At 40.2% G+C, this 13,710-nt stretch overlaps 1 protein-coding gene across 1 annotated transcript in view; it reads right to left on the minus strand.

Annotated features, from left to right (window-relative positions):
* Nucleotides 1–13,710, minus strand: part of WRN (WRN RecQ like helicase) — a 199,509-nt gene that overhangs the window by 49,695 nt on the left and 136,104 nt on the right. The window contains exons 23-24 of the mRNA XM_056116631.1: nt 7,169–7,270; nt 6,615–6,707 (exon numbers count right to left, since the gene is read on the minus strand). Of these exons, the coding sequence (XP_055972606.1) occupies nt 6,615–6,707; nt 7,169–7,270 (195 nt within the window). The remainder of the gene's footprint in view (nt 1–6,614; nt 6,708–7,168; nt 7,271–13,710) is intronic.

Genomic DNA, 13,710 nt, shown 5'->3' on the forward strand with positions numbered 1-13,710 from the left:
TCCCAGCATCGCATGGCCCCTGAGCACCGAGTACAGAACTCATGGCTTCTGAACACCCTGAGGTTCCTAGAACCTCAGCGCCCAAAAACACTATATCACTGCTCAAGCACCTAATCATCAAGTCTATACAGACAGGCTGAGAAGAGGAGGCAGTGAATCCCAGCCCAAAACAGCATCCTTGGGGAGGAATACACACACATACACACACACATTGCAACTACTTCAGAAACTACAAAATATTAAAAAAGATCACATCCAAAAGCAAGTGAAATATATGAAATATGAAATACACACTATACTACTTAATGGGCATATTTTGTTGATTAGGGCTGGAGCGACAGCACAATGGTAGGGCGTTTGCCTTACATGCAGTCAACATGGCCGACCCAGGTTCGATTCCTCCGCCCCTCTCGGAGAGCCCGGCAAGCTACCGAGAGATCTCACCCACATGGCAAAGCCTGGCAAGCTTCCCATGATGCATTCGATATGCCAAACACAGTAACAACAAATTCTCCAATGGAGACGTTACTGGGCCCACTCGAGCAAATCGATGAACAACGGGAGGACAGTTGTGCAAGACTTGTTACTGTTTATTTGGCACACTAAATACGTCACAAGGAGCTTGCTAGGCTTTGCCATGCAGGCAAAATACTCTTGGTAGCTTGCTGGGCTCTCCAAGAGGGGCAAAGGAATCGAACCCGGATAGGCCGCACTGGAGTGATAAAACAGTGGGTAAGGCCTTTGCCTTGCACGCGGCCATGGTTGACCTAGATTGGATTCCTTTGCCCCTCTCGGAGAGCCCAGCAAGCTAGAGAATATCTTGCCCTCAGGGCAAAGCCTGGCATGCTCCCTGTGACGTATTCAATAATGCCCAAAATGGTAACAAGTCTCACAATTTGTTGTGAGACGTTACTTGTGCTTGCTCAAGCAAATCGATAAACAACGGGAGGACAGTGCTACAGAGCTACAGTGGTTGTGCGAGTAGTACCCTATAACAAGAAAGTCGGCACATGAGAACATGGAGGAAGAGAAAATTTCAAACAAGCATAGAATCAGAGCAGGGTACCAGCTAAAATAGCCCCCCTTGATCAATATTTATAAATTTTAGGCATTTGTGCTCAGTTTTAGTAGAAGAAAAGATTTGTATAAAAATATTTTTTACCTAAAAACATTCCAGTAATTCCAGTAGGCAGGGGTCACACCCACCAACTGGCCTCCTGGCACCGTGTAATCCCATCAACGGCCAAGACTCAGAGACTATAAAACCCAGCTCCCAGAAGAGAACAGTGCAGAATCTCCTGCCCTCGCACTTGGCTGTCCTTGCCGGGGCGGGTCCCTTGGAGGGGAGCGGGTTGAGTTTTCCTCCCCGCCCCGACCAGGGCTCCGGCAGCGGAAGACCTCCAGGACCAGCCACCACCATGCTGAGACCACTCTCCGCACACATGAAGGTACCGGCAGAGGAACAAAGGCACGCGGGTCCCGGGGCTGAGATCTCCAAGTCTGCTCGGATCGGGGCTGAGCATCCTCCACCCAGATCCTCCAAATTCCAGTAGGCGGGGGTCACACCCACCAACTGGCCCCCTGGCGCCATGTAATCCCATCAATGGCCAAGAATCAGAGACTATAAAACCCAGCTCCCGGACATCTTACTATCTCATTCCTACTGTGGACAACCTGGCAGGCTATCGAATGTAACCCACCCACACGGCAGAGTCTGGCAAAGTCCCCATGGCGTACCCAATATGCCAAATACCAGTAACAATGAAGGGTCTCATTTTCCTAACTATGAAAGAGCCTTGAATATGGCACTTTTTAAAAAAATCTCAGGGCTAGGACGAAGGAGATGTTACTGGGGCCTGCTCGAGGCAATCGTCAAATAACAAGATGGTTGTGATTGTTGTGATTGTGACCTAAAAACAACTCTCCTATGCAAGAAATAATATGGCACACTGAAAGTATAGACCGAACATGACTGCCACCCAATGTCTCTTTTGCAAACCACAGCACCCAAAAGGAGAGAGCGAACAAAAGGGAGTGCCCTGCCACAGAGGCAGAGTGGGATGGGGGGATGGGGGGTGGGAGGGATACTGGGAGCACTGGAGGTAGAGAATGGGCACTGGTGGAGGAATGGGTACTTGATCATTGTATAACTGAAACCCAAGCACAAAAGTTTGTAAGTCTACAACTGTACCTCATGGTGTTTCACTTAAATAAAAAAAAAAGAAAAAAAGAAAGAAATAGTATGGCAGGAAGAAGACTATGTTTAGATATATTTTTCTATTCTAACTTCTTCAATAAAATAGTTAGCTCATTAATTTTCTTTTTCTAATATGACTATTTAAAACTGCCAAATTTCCACAAAGTATTACACACCGTTTTGTAAGTTTTGTGTGCATTATTGCAATTATGACTAAGTTCTAAAGATGTTTTAATTTCCAGCTTGATTTTTTCTTTGAAGATTTACTTAAAGTAACTTCCAAATGAATAAGAATCTTGTGTTTAAGCCCTTCTTATCATTTAACTGCATTGTAGTAAAAAATTGTGAAATTTTTACTGAGAGTAAAAAATTTTGAAATACTTGTGTACAGAATAAGGGTACTTTTGTTTTTGAGCCATACCCTGATGTGCTTAGGGCTTATTCCTGGCTCTGTGCTCTAGGCTTTGGGGACTATACATAGTGACAATGATGGATCCCAGATCAACTGTGTTCATTCATGAACAGAAACTTCCTCAAAAAAGACACAGATAGCCAAAAGGTATATAAAATAATGCTCTACATCACCTAGCAGGAAAATACAAATCAAAACAACAACAAGATCACCACATATCAGTGAGACCAGCAAACATCACAAAGAATAAAAATAACTAGCATTGGCTGGCTTGAATGTGGGGAAAAAAAGGGACCCTTATTCACTGCTCGTGGAAATACTGACTCATCCAGACTTTTTAGAAAAAAATATGGACACTTCTCAAAAAACTAAGAATTGAACTTCTATGACCCAGCAATTCCAAATTTGGGTTTCTACTCCAAGAGCCAAAAAATTTTAAAAAAATCTATTCAAAAAAGACACCTGTACTCCTACATTCATCGGAGCACTGTTCACAATAACCAAAATCTGGAAATAGCCCAAGCAAGAACAGATGACTGGTTAAAAAAACTATAGTATATCTACACAATGGAATACCACTCAGCTAGAAGAAGAAATCATGGGTTTGGAGAATATCATGCTGAGTGAAGCCAGACAGAAAGAGAGGGTGACACAGAATAATTTGTCTCATATATAGAATATAAAGAAGAAAAAAAAACGGGGTATAAAAAATACCCAAAAGAAAAAGAAACCGAGAACTTGTCTTCAGTAGGAAGCTTACCATGTGGAAAGGCAGAAGGGTCAGGAGGGGAGGGGACACGGGATGATGATGGAGAGAAATGGAATGCCCTGGAGGAGGGTGTGCTGCTAGACTGAGCTATGCATAAAGCCCTATCATTAACAGTACTGTAAGCCACAGTGTCTAAAATAAAACCTTAAAACAAACAAACAAACAAAACACCTGTTTTGGAGGAGGGGCAAGAGGAGGAGACCTCACGAAGTTTAGGAAGCACTCGAAGTGATACCCAAAGGAGATTAAAATGGCTACACCCAGTGGTCTGGAAGTTATAAAGTGCCAAGACTGAACGCAGATCCCTGAGCAAGCAAGGCAGTGCCCCCAGTCACTGGGCAATCTCTTGGGCCCAGAAAATCTTTTCTATAAAAGACCAGGCAGTATGTAGTGGAGGCTTTGTAAGTCATATATCTGTTTACAATTACTAAGTTCTGTAAAAACTGCCACAAACAACACAAAAGGCACAGTTGTGCTCCAAGTGACTTTATTCCTAGAAACGCAGGCAAATGGATTAGGCCAGTTTGTCAATTCTCTATTCAGTTTTCTTACAATTTCTCATGTATGCTTGTGAAGTCTTTTGCGTAAATGGATGACACTAGAGGCTAGCATGCTGAGTGAAGTCAGTCAGAAGGGAAGGGATAGGTACTGAACGATCTCTCTGACATGTGGGACTTAAAGATACACAGTCAAATAGCAGCAAAGGTACAAAGGCAACATGAGAACTGACTGACACAACTGAGTAGGTAGTGTGAGAGTGTGTGTGTGGGGGGGTGGTAATATGATTAAAAAAGAGAGAGGAGGGGCACTGAAATTCTGGGAGGTAGGAACACTGGGATGGCTGTGGTATTGAAATTATATGCAAGAGAAATCATTTTTAACAGTATCTCAATACTGTTAACATTATACTCTCAAAATATTTTTTTAAAGATACACTGCTCTTGGGGCTGGAGTGATAGCACAGTGGGTAGGGTGTTTGCCTTGCACACAGCCCAACTCGGGTTCGATTCCCAGCATCCCATATGGTCCCCTGAGCACAGCCAGGAGTAATTCCTGAGTGCATGAACCTGGAATAACCCCTGTGTATCACTGGGTGTGACCAAAAAAAAAAAAAAAAGATACACTGCTCTGCCTCATACAGAGTTCTATATAGTACGTGTTGAGAAAATTTTGAGAAAAATTGAGAAAATTTTTCTACAGCTCCCTAATTAGTAGTTTAATCTACAATGAACTAAAACTTCCAACAAACTCTCCCGCATTTATGGTGAATTTGTTGATTCCTTTCAGGTGGTCTGTCAATTTGTGTTTTATATATCTGTAAAGTATGTTAATTTTGTGTGAGAACAACTCTATCCCCTTAGAAAAAGAACTATTTATCACTGTTAAGAGATTATCTATTAATGCTTCTCTTGTTACTAGATCTATGACACCTACAAGCACAGTTAACCCAGTTAAATATAAAGCTTTTGTTATTTGCATTTTTTCAATTAATTTCTAAATTTTCCTCTCAGTAACTTGCCAATCCACAACCCCACTTATTTCATACTTTCATTTTATTTCATTTCATTCATCCACTCAACCCCACTTACTTCATACTTTCATTTCATTCCGTTTCAAATATTTTCTAATATACCATGAGATTTACTAGATTATTTAGTAGCTATTTGTGTGTTGGGACTTTGTTTTCTCTCTGGTTACTGGTTTCTGATTTCATTTCTTTATAATAAGAAGAAAAATATTTTACATGAATATCACTTAAAATTTCTTAAAGGATTGTTTTGTGGCCCAGAATATGGTCTATTTTTCACGAAGGCTATCCATCTATCACTGAAAAAAAAAATGTATTCTGCTTTTGTTGTTTGAAGAGATCTTTACCAGGCAATTAAATCCAGTCTACTGATAGCTCTGTTCTTTTCTATCTTCTTATCAACTGCCTACTGATTTTATTAATTACCTAAAGATGATGCTGAAGTCATCGTGATGCTGTAATCCTTTTTTTTTTTTTTTTTTTTTTTTTGCTTTTTGGGTCACATCCAGCGATGCACAGAAGTTACTCCTGGCTCTGTACTCAGGAATTACTCCTGAAGAATTCCACTGGCGGTGCTCAGTGGAACATATGGGATGCTGGGATTCGAATCCGGTTGGTTGTGTGCAAGGCAAACACCCTACCTGCTGTGCTATCACTCCAGTCCTGATGCTATAATCTTTTGAGGTAAGAGTCCATTATTTTAAAATGACTGAAGTTTACTAGAGAGCAAGAAACTGTGACCCACGAATACACAGAAATCCTGTCCGACACTCCTGCCTTCTCCCCCAACAAGGTTTGTCAATCTACACAACTGCATCTGTGTGTGTGCTCATGTGCATGAGTGTGTCTGTGTATGGATTTCTCTAAAAAACTATTCACATGTTGATAAATCAACCTTTCACCATCCCGTAATGTTCTGGAGGCCCAAGCACCACCAAGGTGTGCTGGGTAATTCCTGGCACTAAGGGTCAGCAGCACTAACTCCTAGACCCTCACATTCAACCTCCAAGAACACCTAGAAGGAGGCACCAGGCCTCCTGCCCAGGTGTACAAGGGCCCCAAAACTCCAGGTTTATTTAATCAGTGTTTTCGTGGCATGTAGTTTTTACCTTTTTATTTTAAACTTTCCTACATAATTGTATCTGTAGTTTTTTTGAGCAACTGTGTACAACATATAGTTAAAGTGTATTTTTAAATCACTTAACAATCTGTGCCTTCACACAGAATGTTTTTTAGATGATTTGCATTTAATATAGCTATTGAAAATATTAGACTTAATCTGAGTACTTTATTCATTTATCTATTTCACTGTCACTGTCACTGTCCTCCCGTTGTTCATCGATTTGCTCGAGCGGGCCCAGTAACACCTCCATTTTGAGACTTGTTACTGTGTTTGGCATACTGAATACGTCACGGGTAGCTTGCCAGGCTTTGCCATGCGGGCGAGATAGCTTGCCAGGCTCTCCAAAAGGGACAGAGGAATTGAACCTGGCTCAGACAGGCTGGCTGTGTGCAAGGCAAATGAGCTACTGCTGTGCTATCGCTATTTACAAAGCAAAAATACTTTTTGCCTTTATCTTCTGCTTAAATAAACAAATCAATTGTTTTTTAATTGCAAAACATGTCTGGTAACAAAAAATCATTTAAAATCTATCGAAAAGAAAACAAAGGCATTCAGAATTATCTATTTGCAAAAAGCAATCTTTACCTGGATCTGCAATTATCACAGCATTTTTCAGTTCCCATAATACCCAAGGAGGCTTTTCGTAGTTGTTTATCTTCAAAATGAGACAAGATGATTCTACCCAAGAGAAAATTTTAAATTAAATAAAAGAACAAAAACATATATGTTAAATTCATTGCTGAAAATAATGAGATAAAATCATCATTAATTGATTCACCTGAGATCTCATTATTTGGCTTTAGTATTTAAAAACAATTTCAGCACATACCTAACATTAGCAAAATATTGCTCCTAAATACTTCTGTTTTACAAACATTTTTCTCCTAAAAGATCAGCATCTGTAGAGGCTGGAGCAATAGTACAGCAGGCAAGACATGTGCCTTGCAAGCAGCAGACCCAGGCATCCCATATGGTCCCTGGCATCCCACAGGGTCCCCTGACCAACCAGCCCCAGGAGTGATCCTTGAGCAAAGAGCCTGGAGTAAACACCACGAGTATGGCCCCAAAACAAAACAACAACAACAAATCACCTTCTATATATTCATGTTACCTGGTGAAATAAAAAAAGTAATACATACTGTCGCCTACACTTGCTGGAATAAAGGTATTTTCTCATCTTTGCCATCATCTTTAATTTGTATAATCGAAACTGTTCATTTTTTATCTCATTAAGGCGGTTCCTGTCAATTAGAAATATCAGAGAAATACATAACATTGTATTAATGGTATTATCACTTTTCATTTATTACTTTTTATTTTTTAAAACCTGTCACATCCACAAACCTTAGTTATTATGTCCTCTTCCAGAAAGTCAATGACTTCCAAAAGAGACAAGCATTTTTATGACTATTATTAAAATTATTTTTCAAAGAACTCTACCTGATATTCAAATCAGTTTTTTATAAGCCCTGAAAAAAATTGTAAACTCCATTTTTTCAATTTTATTACATATTATATGCTTTGACTAATATTTTATTATATATGAATTTCCACCATCTCTCAATAAAAAGGAATTATTTTACATTAAAATAATGTGTCCCAACTATGTAAATAATACTGAGACCAAAACATAAATAGGACCCTTCATCCCCATTAGCTGTTCAGATATCTTCTCAACCCTCAAAATCTACCTCCCTGCCTAATAAGGATATCACAGAATACCAGTAAAGAAAGTCTCTTCTTCAATTATTATTTACTTTTTCACTGTACTGAATTTATTTTAAACAGTCAAAAAACACTAGAGATGTTTGCTTTTTCTAACAAGTGAGCACTGATACAACTCACTGTGTCCCTATTGTTTTTTGTCAAGAAATTCAGTGAGTACCACATATCCAAAGACAATCTCTCAAACAGTTTTGTATATCCTTTCAAGAATAAACAAAGGTGTGAGCTGAGCAGGTTCCAGCTACTTCTACAGAAAACAATGCCTTCCCTGTGATAATTAGGTGACACTACTCTTTATCAAAATAACATTCTGATCATTCAACCTTCTGATAACAATATTCCGTGGAACTCTAAAAGTTTAGAACTCTAAAACACCAGTGGGGAGCAACATTTAAGAAAGTTTTGGAAAGCTGTGTTTTGCTTTTTCTTTTCATTTTGTTTAATTTTAGGGCCATGCCCTATAAAGAGCCCTGGATTTGATCCCTGAGTCCCACATAATGATGCGAAGCCTGGGCTCCAGCTCTCTGATCTCTCTACAGCCAGTTTTGGAAAATCTTCGCACAGGGGAGCTCTTAGTCAAGACATTCTTGTCACCTGACACCAACTACCATGAAACTGCATGTACTTCTTCTCCAACTCTCTTGCAACTATTGATTTTAATTCCTAGATTTAACCATCTGAACTCAATTTTCTTACCTCGTGGAATAAAAATTATATCTTTTGGCTTTGTTTCTTGATTTAGCTCACATTCTCCTCAAATAGAAACAACAAAGAAACAAATACACTGGAAGAACTAGATCCTCTCTCACATTCAGCTAAGATGACCCATATTTAACTTATCTCATTAATGTAAGGTTTTTTTTTAAATTACAATGTCTCTTAGCAGGAAATCAAAATGAATATTTATTCTTCTGTGGGGACTATTAAACTTGCTAAAGCATGATATTCTACAGAATAAAAATGAGTGAATCAGAAAAAGCATTCCAAAAATAATACCATATATCAAAATCAGCTGAAGCCTGAAAAGTGAATTTTTATCTTATAGGGTATTCCTTTAAAATAAAAAGTATCTTTTTATATTAGATTTGACTGTCTAAATCATAGCAATTGCAAACTCTGAGGCTTTGCTTCTATGATAAAAAATGTTAAATTGTGCAATACATTGATGATTTGAACCACTCTGAACAAACTCAATCCTCAAATTCCCAGAGAAGAAGGCTATAAAACCTTTTGGATTACAACAACATTCTCAGTTGAGAGTCAGCAATTTCATTTAGTCTAAAACTCTTTTATCTAACTGAAGTTTTTGAAAAGGATGACACAACCGTTACCAATTCTTTTTAAATCTAATTAAGCATATAGTTCACTTCTCATAAAATGATATGTGTGAAGAATTACTTGTCTAGACCAAACATTCAGTGTCAGCTTCCCAGCACCAATATTGGACACCTGATCTCTGTTCTTCCTGTTAAATCTCAATGAGACAACCATTTAAAATCTCTTTTGAGGAGCTGGGAGATAGCTCAAAGGGCTGGAGTAAATGTCTGCATGTAAAAGGTTTGATCCCTATAATCGTATACTCTCCACTCCAGCATCACTAGACATAGACTTAATAGCCTCCAGCACGACTGGGTGTGTCCAGAAGGACCCATATGTACCAAAATGGCTCTAGGCCCAGTGGGCCTACACACCAAAACCATCAAACCCGCACCATCAGGAGGAGTACCCTAGTGGCTCCCAGGACCCCCCAGTAAAATAGAAAATAAACATCTTTTGAGACCCAAAGCAGTAACTGTATCAACTGAATGTTGCCTAGCCACAATCTAAAACTCAGGATGCTAGGTATTCAGTGCATTTAACGTCATGTATAAAACATCATGTATAAAAGCAAGACTGGTAGGAATCGATTTATGTTTAATAGTCATATATTTAAGAGCAGTATGAACAGCTCTGTGTTATTCCAATGATTTTAATTTCAATCACTTGAATCACTTGATATCCCGTTACTCATCAATTTGCTTGAGCGGGCGCCAGTAACGTCTCCATTTGTACCTGTTGCATGCTAGTGTAGCCCAATGGCATCTGCTCATTCTAGGAAAACGAAGAGCCTCAAACCGTTCAGGGTATTGACAAAGAAGCCTGACCATCTCATAGATGGGCGGCTACATGATCTTTTGACGTCCCGTGGAATCCAGTCAGTAATATCTCTAGTCCAGCAGTCATCTCCAAATCTCATTCAGTGTCCAGCCCATCTGATTTTCGACACCTTAGCAAAGGAGACAGCGTCCCTGATTCTTGAGCGTTAATGGAGGTCGGAACTCCGGATTCTTTCTCTCATTTGAGTGAAGTGTGATACTCCAAGCATAGCTCTTTCGATTCCTTCTTGAAAGACCTGCATAGAGTTCTCATCCTGTTTTCCTAGGGCCCAGGTCTCTGAGGCGTATGTTAACGCAGAAAGACTGGTGGAGTTGAAGAGATGTGCCTGGAACTGGAGGTTCTTCGTCCTCTTAGCTATTTTTTTTTTTTGATGCTCTCGAAGGCATTCCAAGTAGCTCTCTTCCTTCTGCGCAACTCAGGTGCCAGGTCATTCATCATGTTGAATTCTTGACCTAGGTACACATAACTGTTGCAATTAGAGATGTTCGTTCCATTGAGAGTGAATGGAACGTCAGGAACAAGACTGTTTCTCATGAACACTGTCTTTGTGAGATTCAACTGTAATACGACCTTTCCACACTCACGGCCGAAGTTGGCCAGCATTTGTGCCACTTGGCTAACGGTTGGTATTATTAGAACGATGGCATCAGCAAAGCAGAGGTGGTTTAGTTGCCGACCATCTATCTTCACTCCCATTCCTTCCCATACCAGTCAACACATGACGTTCTCGAGGGTGGCACTGAAAAGTTTCGGTGAAATGGTATCACCCTGCCAAACCCCTCTCTTGACATGAATGATCACTTCGTTGTAGAATGGTGAGATCCTGGTAGTGAATCCATTATAGCTCACAGATGATCCTGATGTACTGAGTTTGAATGCCCTGATTGGCTAGGGCTTGGATGACTGTTTCCATCTCAACAGAATCAAAGGCCTTCTTTAAATCAATGAACGTTAGACAGAGCGGCATCTTGAACTCCTGAGAAACCTCAATGAGCTTGGTTATCATGCGGATATGGTTGATCGTACTGAAACCTTTTCGGAACCTGGCTTGCTTGCATGGTTGTCCTTCATCTAGTGTTCTGCCAGTTCAGGATGACTCGAGTGAATAGCTTGTAGACGACAGACAAAAGGGAGATCAGGCAATAGTTGCCAAGTCGTGGATGTCTCCCTTCTTGTACAGTAGTACAGTCCTGCTGGTTTTCCATTGGGACGAAACCTTGTATTCAGACAGGTAGCTTGTGAAGAGCCGAGCCAGTGTACTGATGAGTATTGATGGTAGTTCTTCAGGTGTTCAGGTCTGACCTTGTCTGGGCCAGGTGCTCTTCGTTTCTTTATCAACGAGATGGCCTGTCGAATTTCAGAAGGGAGAACATTGGGAACGACATATCCATCCTGCGGAATTTGGTATGTGGGCAGGTGGACGAGGCTATCAAAGAGATCTGAGTAGAAGTCATGAATAATGTTCTCCATTGCCCTTCTGGAAGATGTGATAGATCCATCAGGATGTCAGAGGGCAGTCATCTTGGTCTTGTAGTTGGCGAAGGACAGGCGGGACTTACGAATGCTTTTTGTGGTTTTTTCCGCATCTACTAGCACTGCTGCTCTTCTGTCTTTGAGGTCTTCCTTGACCGCTTCTCTGCACTGCTTTGCGAGCTCGGACGTTCCCTTGCGGTTGCCTGAGGCATGCGCCAAGCCACCTTGGCGAATAAGCTCAAGAGTTTTCAAAAGTAGACTATAGACCAAACATGATTGCCACTCAGTGCCTCTTTTGCAAACCACAACACCCAAAAGTAGAGAGAGAACAGAGGGGAATGCCCTGCCACAAAGGCAGGGTGGGATGGGGGGGTTAAAGAAATTTTGGTACATTTACCCAATGGAACACTATGCAGCAGTTACAAAGGATAAAGTCATGAAATTTGCAAACATGTGGTTCTACATGGAAAGTATCATGCTAAGTGAAATGAACCATAAAGAGAGGGTCAGACATAGAAAGACTGCACTCATCTGGGGAATATAATGTAACAGAATGGGAGACGAACACCCAAGAATAGTTGAGAAAAGTACCAGGAGGTCTTCTCCACAGCTTGGAAGCCGGCAGCACATGCTGGGGGAAAAGGCAGCTCAGACAGAGAAAGGAACACCAAGTAAATAATGTTTGGAGGATTTGTTCAGGATGAGAGATGCGTGATGAAAGTAGACTATAGACCGAACACGATGGCCACTCAATACCTCTATTACAAAGCACAATACCCTAAAGGAAAGAGAGAGCAAAAGGGAATGTCCTGCCACAAAGACGAAGCGGGATAGCGGGGATGGGGTGGGGGGTGGGAGGGCTACTGGGATCGTCGTTAGTGTAGAATGGGCACTGGTGGAGGGATGGGTACTCGATCATTTTATAAGTGAAACCCCAGCATGAAAGTTTGTAAGTCTACAACTGTACCTCATGGTGTTTCACTAATAAAAAAAAATAAAGAAATAATTTAAATATATATATATACATAAATCATTACTGACTTGTCTAAATTGGTAAACACTACATTCCCATTATTTACACTTACTACTCAATATAATTTTCTTTCATAGTATTTAATAGTCGTAATTTGTGCATATATTTGCATGACTTTAAAAAATCCACTAAAATTTTCATTCACAAAAAGATAAAAAAATTAATTCTTGTATGTATAGATTGTGATTCTGACTAATATCTGCCATCCTCATTACAATCCTGTAATCTCTATGGAAATAGGCATAAAATACTTGCTTTTATTTGCCATTTTATTCCCAGCAAAGCGTATAATGCTTTGAATACAGAAAGCACTCAAAAAACAGTAACAATGATAAACGACATGCAAAATTATAGTAGATAATCTTGTCAGTTTAATAAAATTGGACGGTATGTGTATCCAAGAGCTCAATTTGCTCAGCAACATTCTAGTGCACTTTGAAAATACCTCATTTCAGTGGGCCTATCAACTGCTTGTTTCCCTGCGATTGTTATGTCCTGTTTTTCTTTTGGGGTCACACCCAATGGTGCTCAGGGGTTACTCCGAGCAGCTGTTCAACAGTCCATGCACCAACAGAGACAGAACCCAGGGCTCCGCAAAACGCGTGCACTCACCCTTGCATTTTGAGCTTTCAAAGCTGAGAAATGGTTCCTGAAAATGAAGAAATCTGTAGCTAAAGCCTCCCCAAATGATTCTGGCAAGATATTTTCTTTTTCGATATAAATATCATGGAAGCGTCAACAAAATATTTGCTTCAGGGGTAAGCTGTTTGCCTTTCATGCAGCTGAGCCCAGTTCTATTGCTGGGATTATATGGTTCTCAAACCATCGCCAGGGCAAGTGCAACCTCAAATTCCGCTCCTCCCCTCCCCACCCCGGCCAAAAGAGTCTGCTTAGTGCTGAAACAGAATGAGTTTCCCCATACTTAACACCAAACACAATCTTTTTTTCCATGGCAGTCAATTAGTACAGAGCAGTATGACTAATCACTCTTGGTCAAAAACAGCTGGCTTCGTGGAGAAAAAAGGAAACAAATGGTAAAAAGAACCAGATAAAGCCTGGAAGAAGTCATTTAATATATTAATAACAATTTATAACAAAATAATCGATGAAATTAAAATAACAAATTAATAACAAAATAAGTGGCATAAGAAATAACTATGGCTGAGCATATATCAGAGAAAAATGCACCACACTGGCAAAATATTCCATGGAATCTATGTTATGGTTCCATTATGGGACTAAGTTACAATTTTACGCTAAATAAGATACGACTGAAAGAAGGTTGTCACCTCT

The sequence above is a fragment of the Sorex fumeus genome, unplaced genomic scaffold, assembly GCF_029834395.1.
Source record: "Sorex fumeus unplaced genomic scaffold, SorFum_2.1 ptg000033l, whole genome shotgun sequence".
Taxonomy (NCBI): domain Eukaryota; kingdom Metazoa; phylum Chordata; class Mammalia; order Eulipotyphla; family Soricidae; genus Sorex; species Sorex fumeus.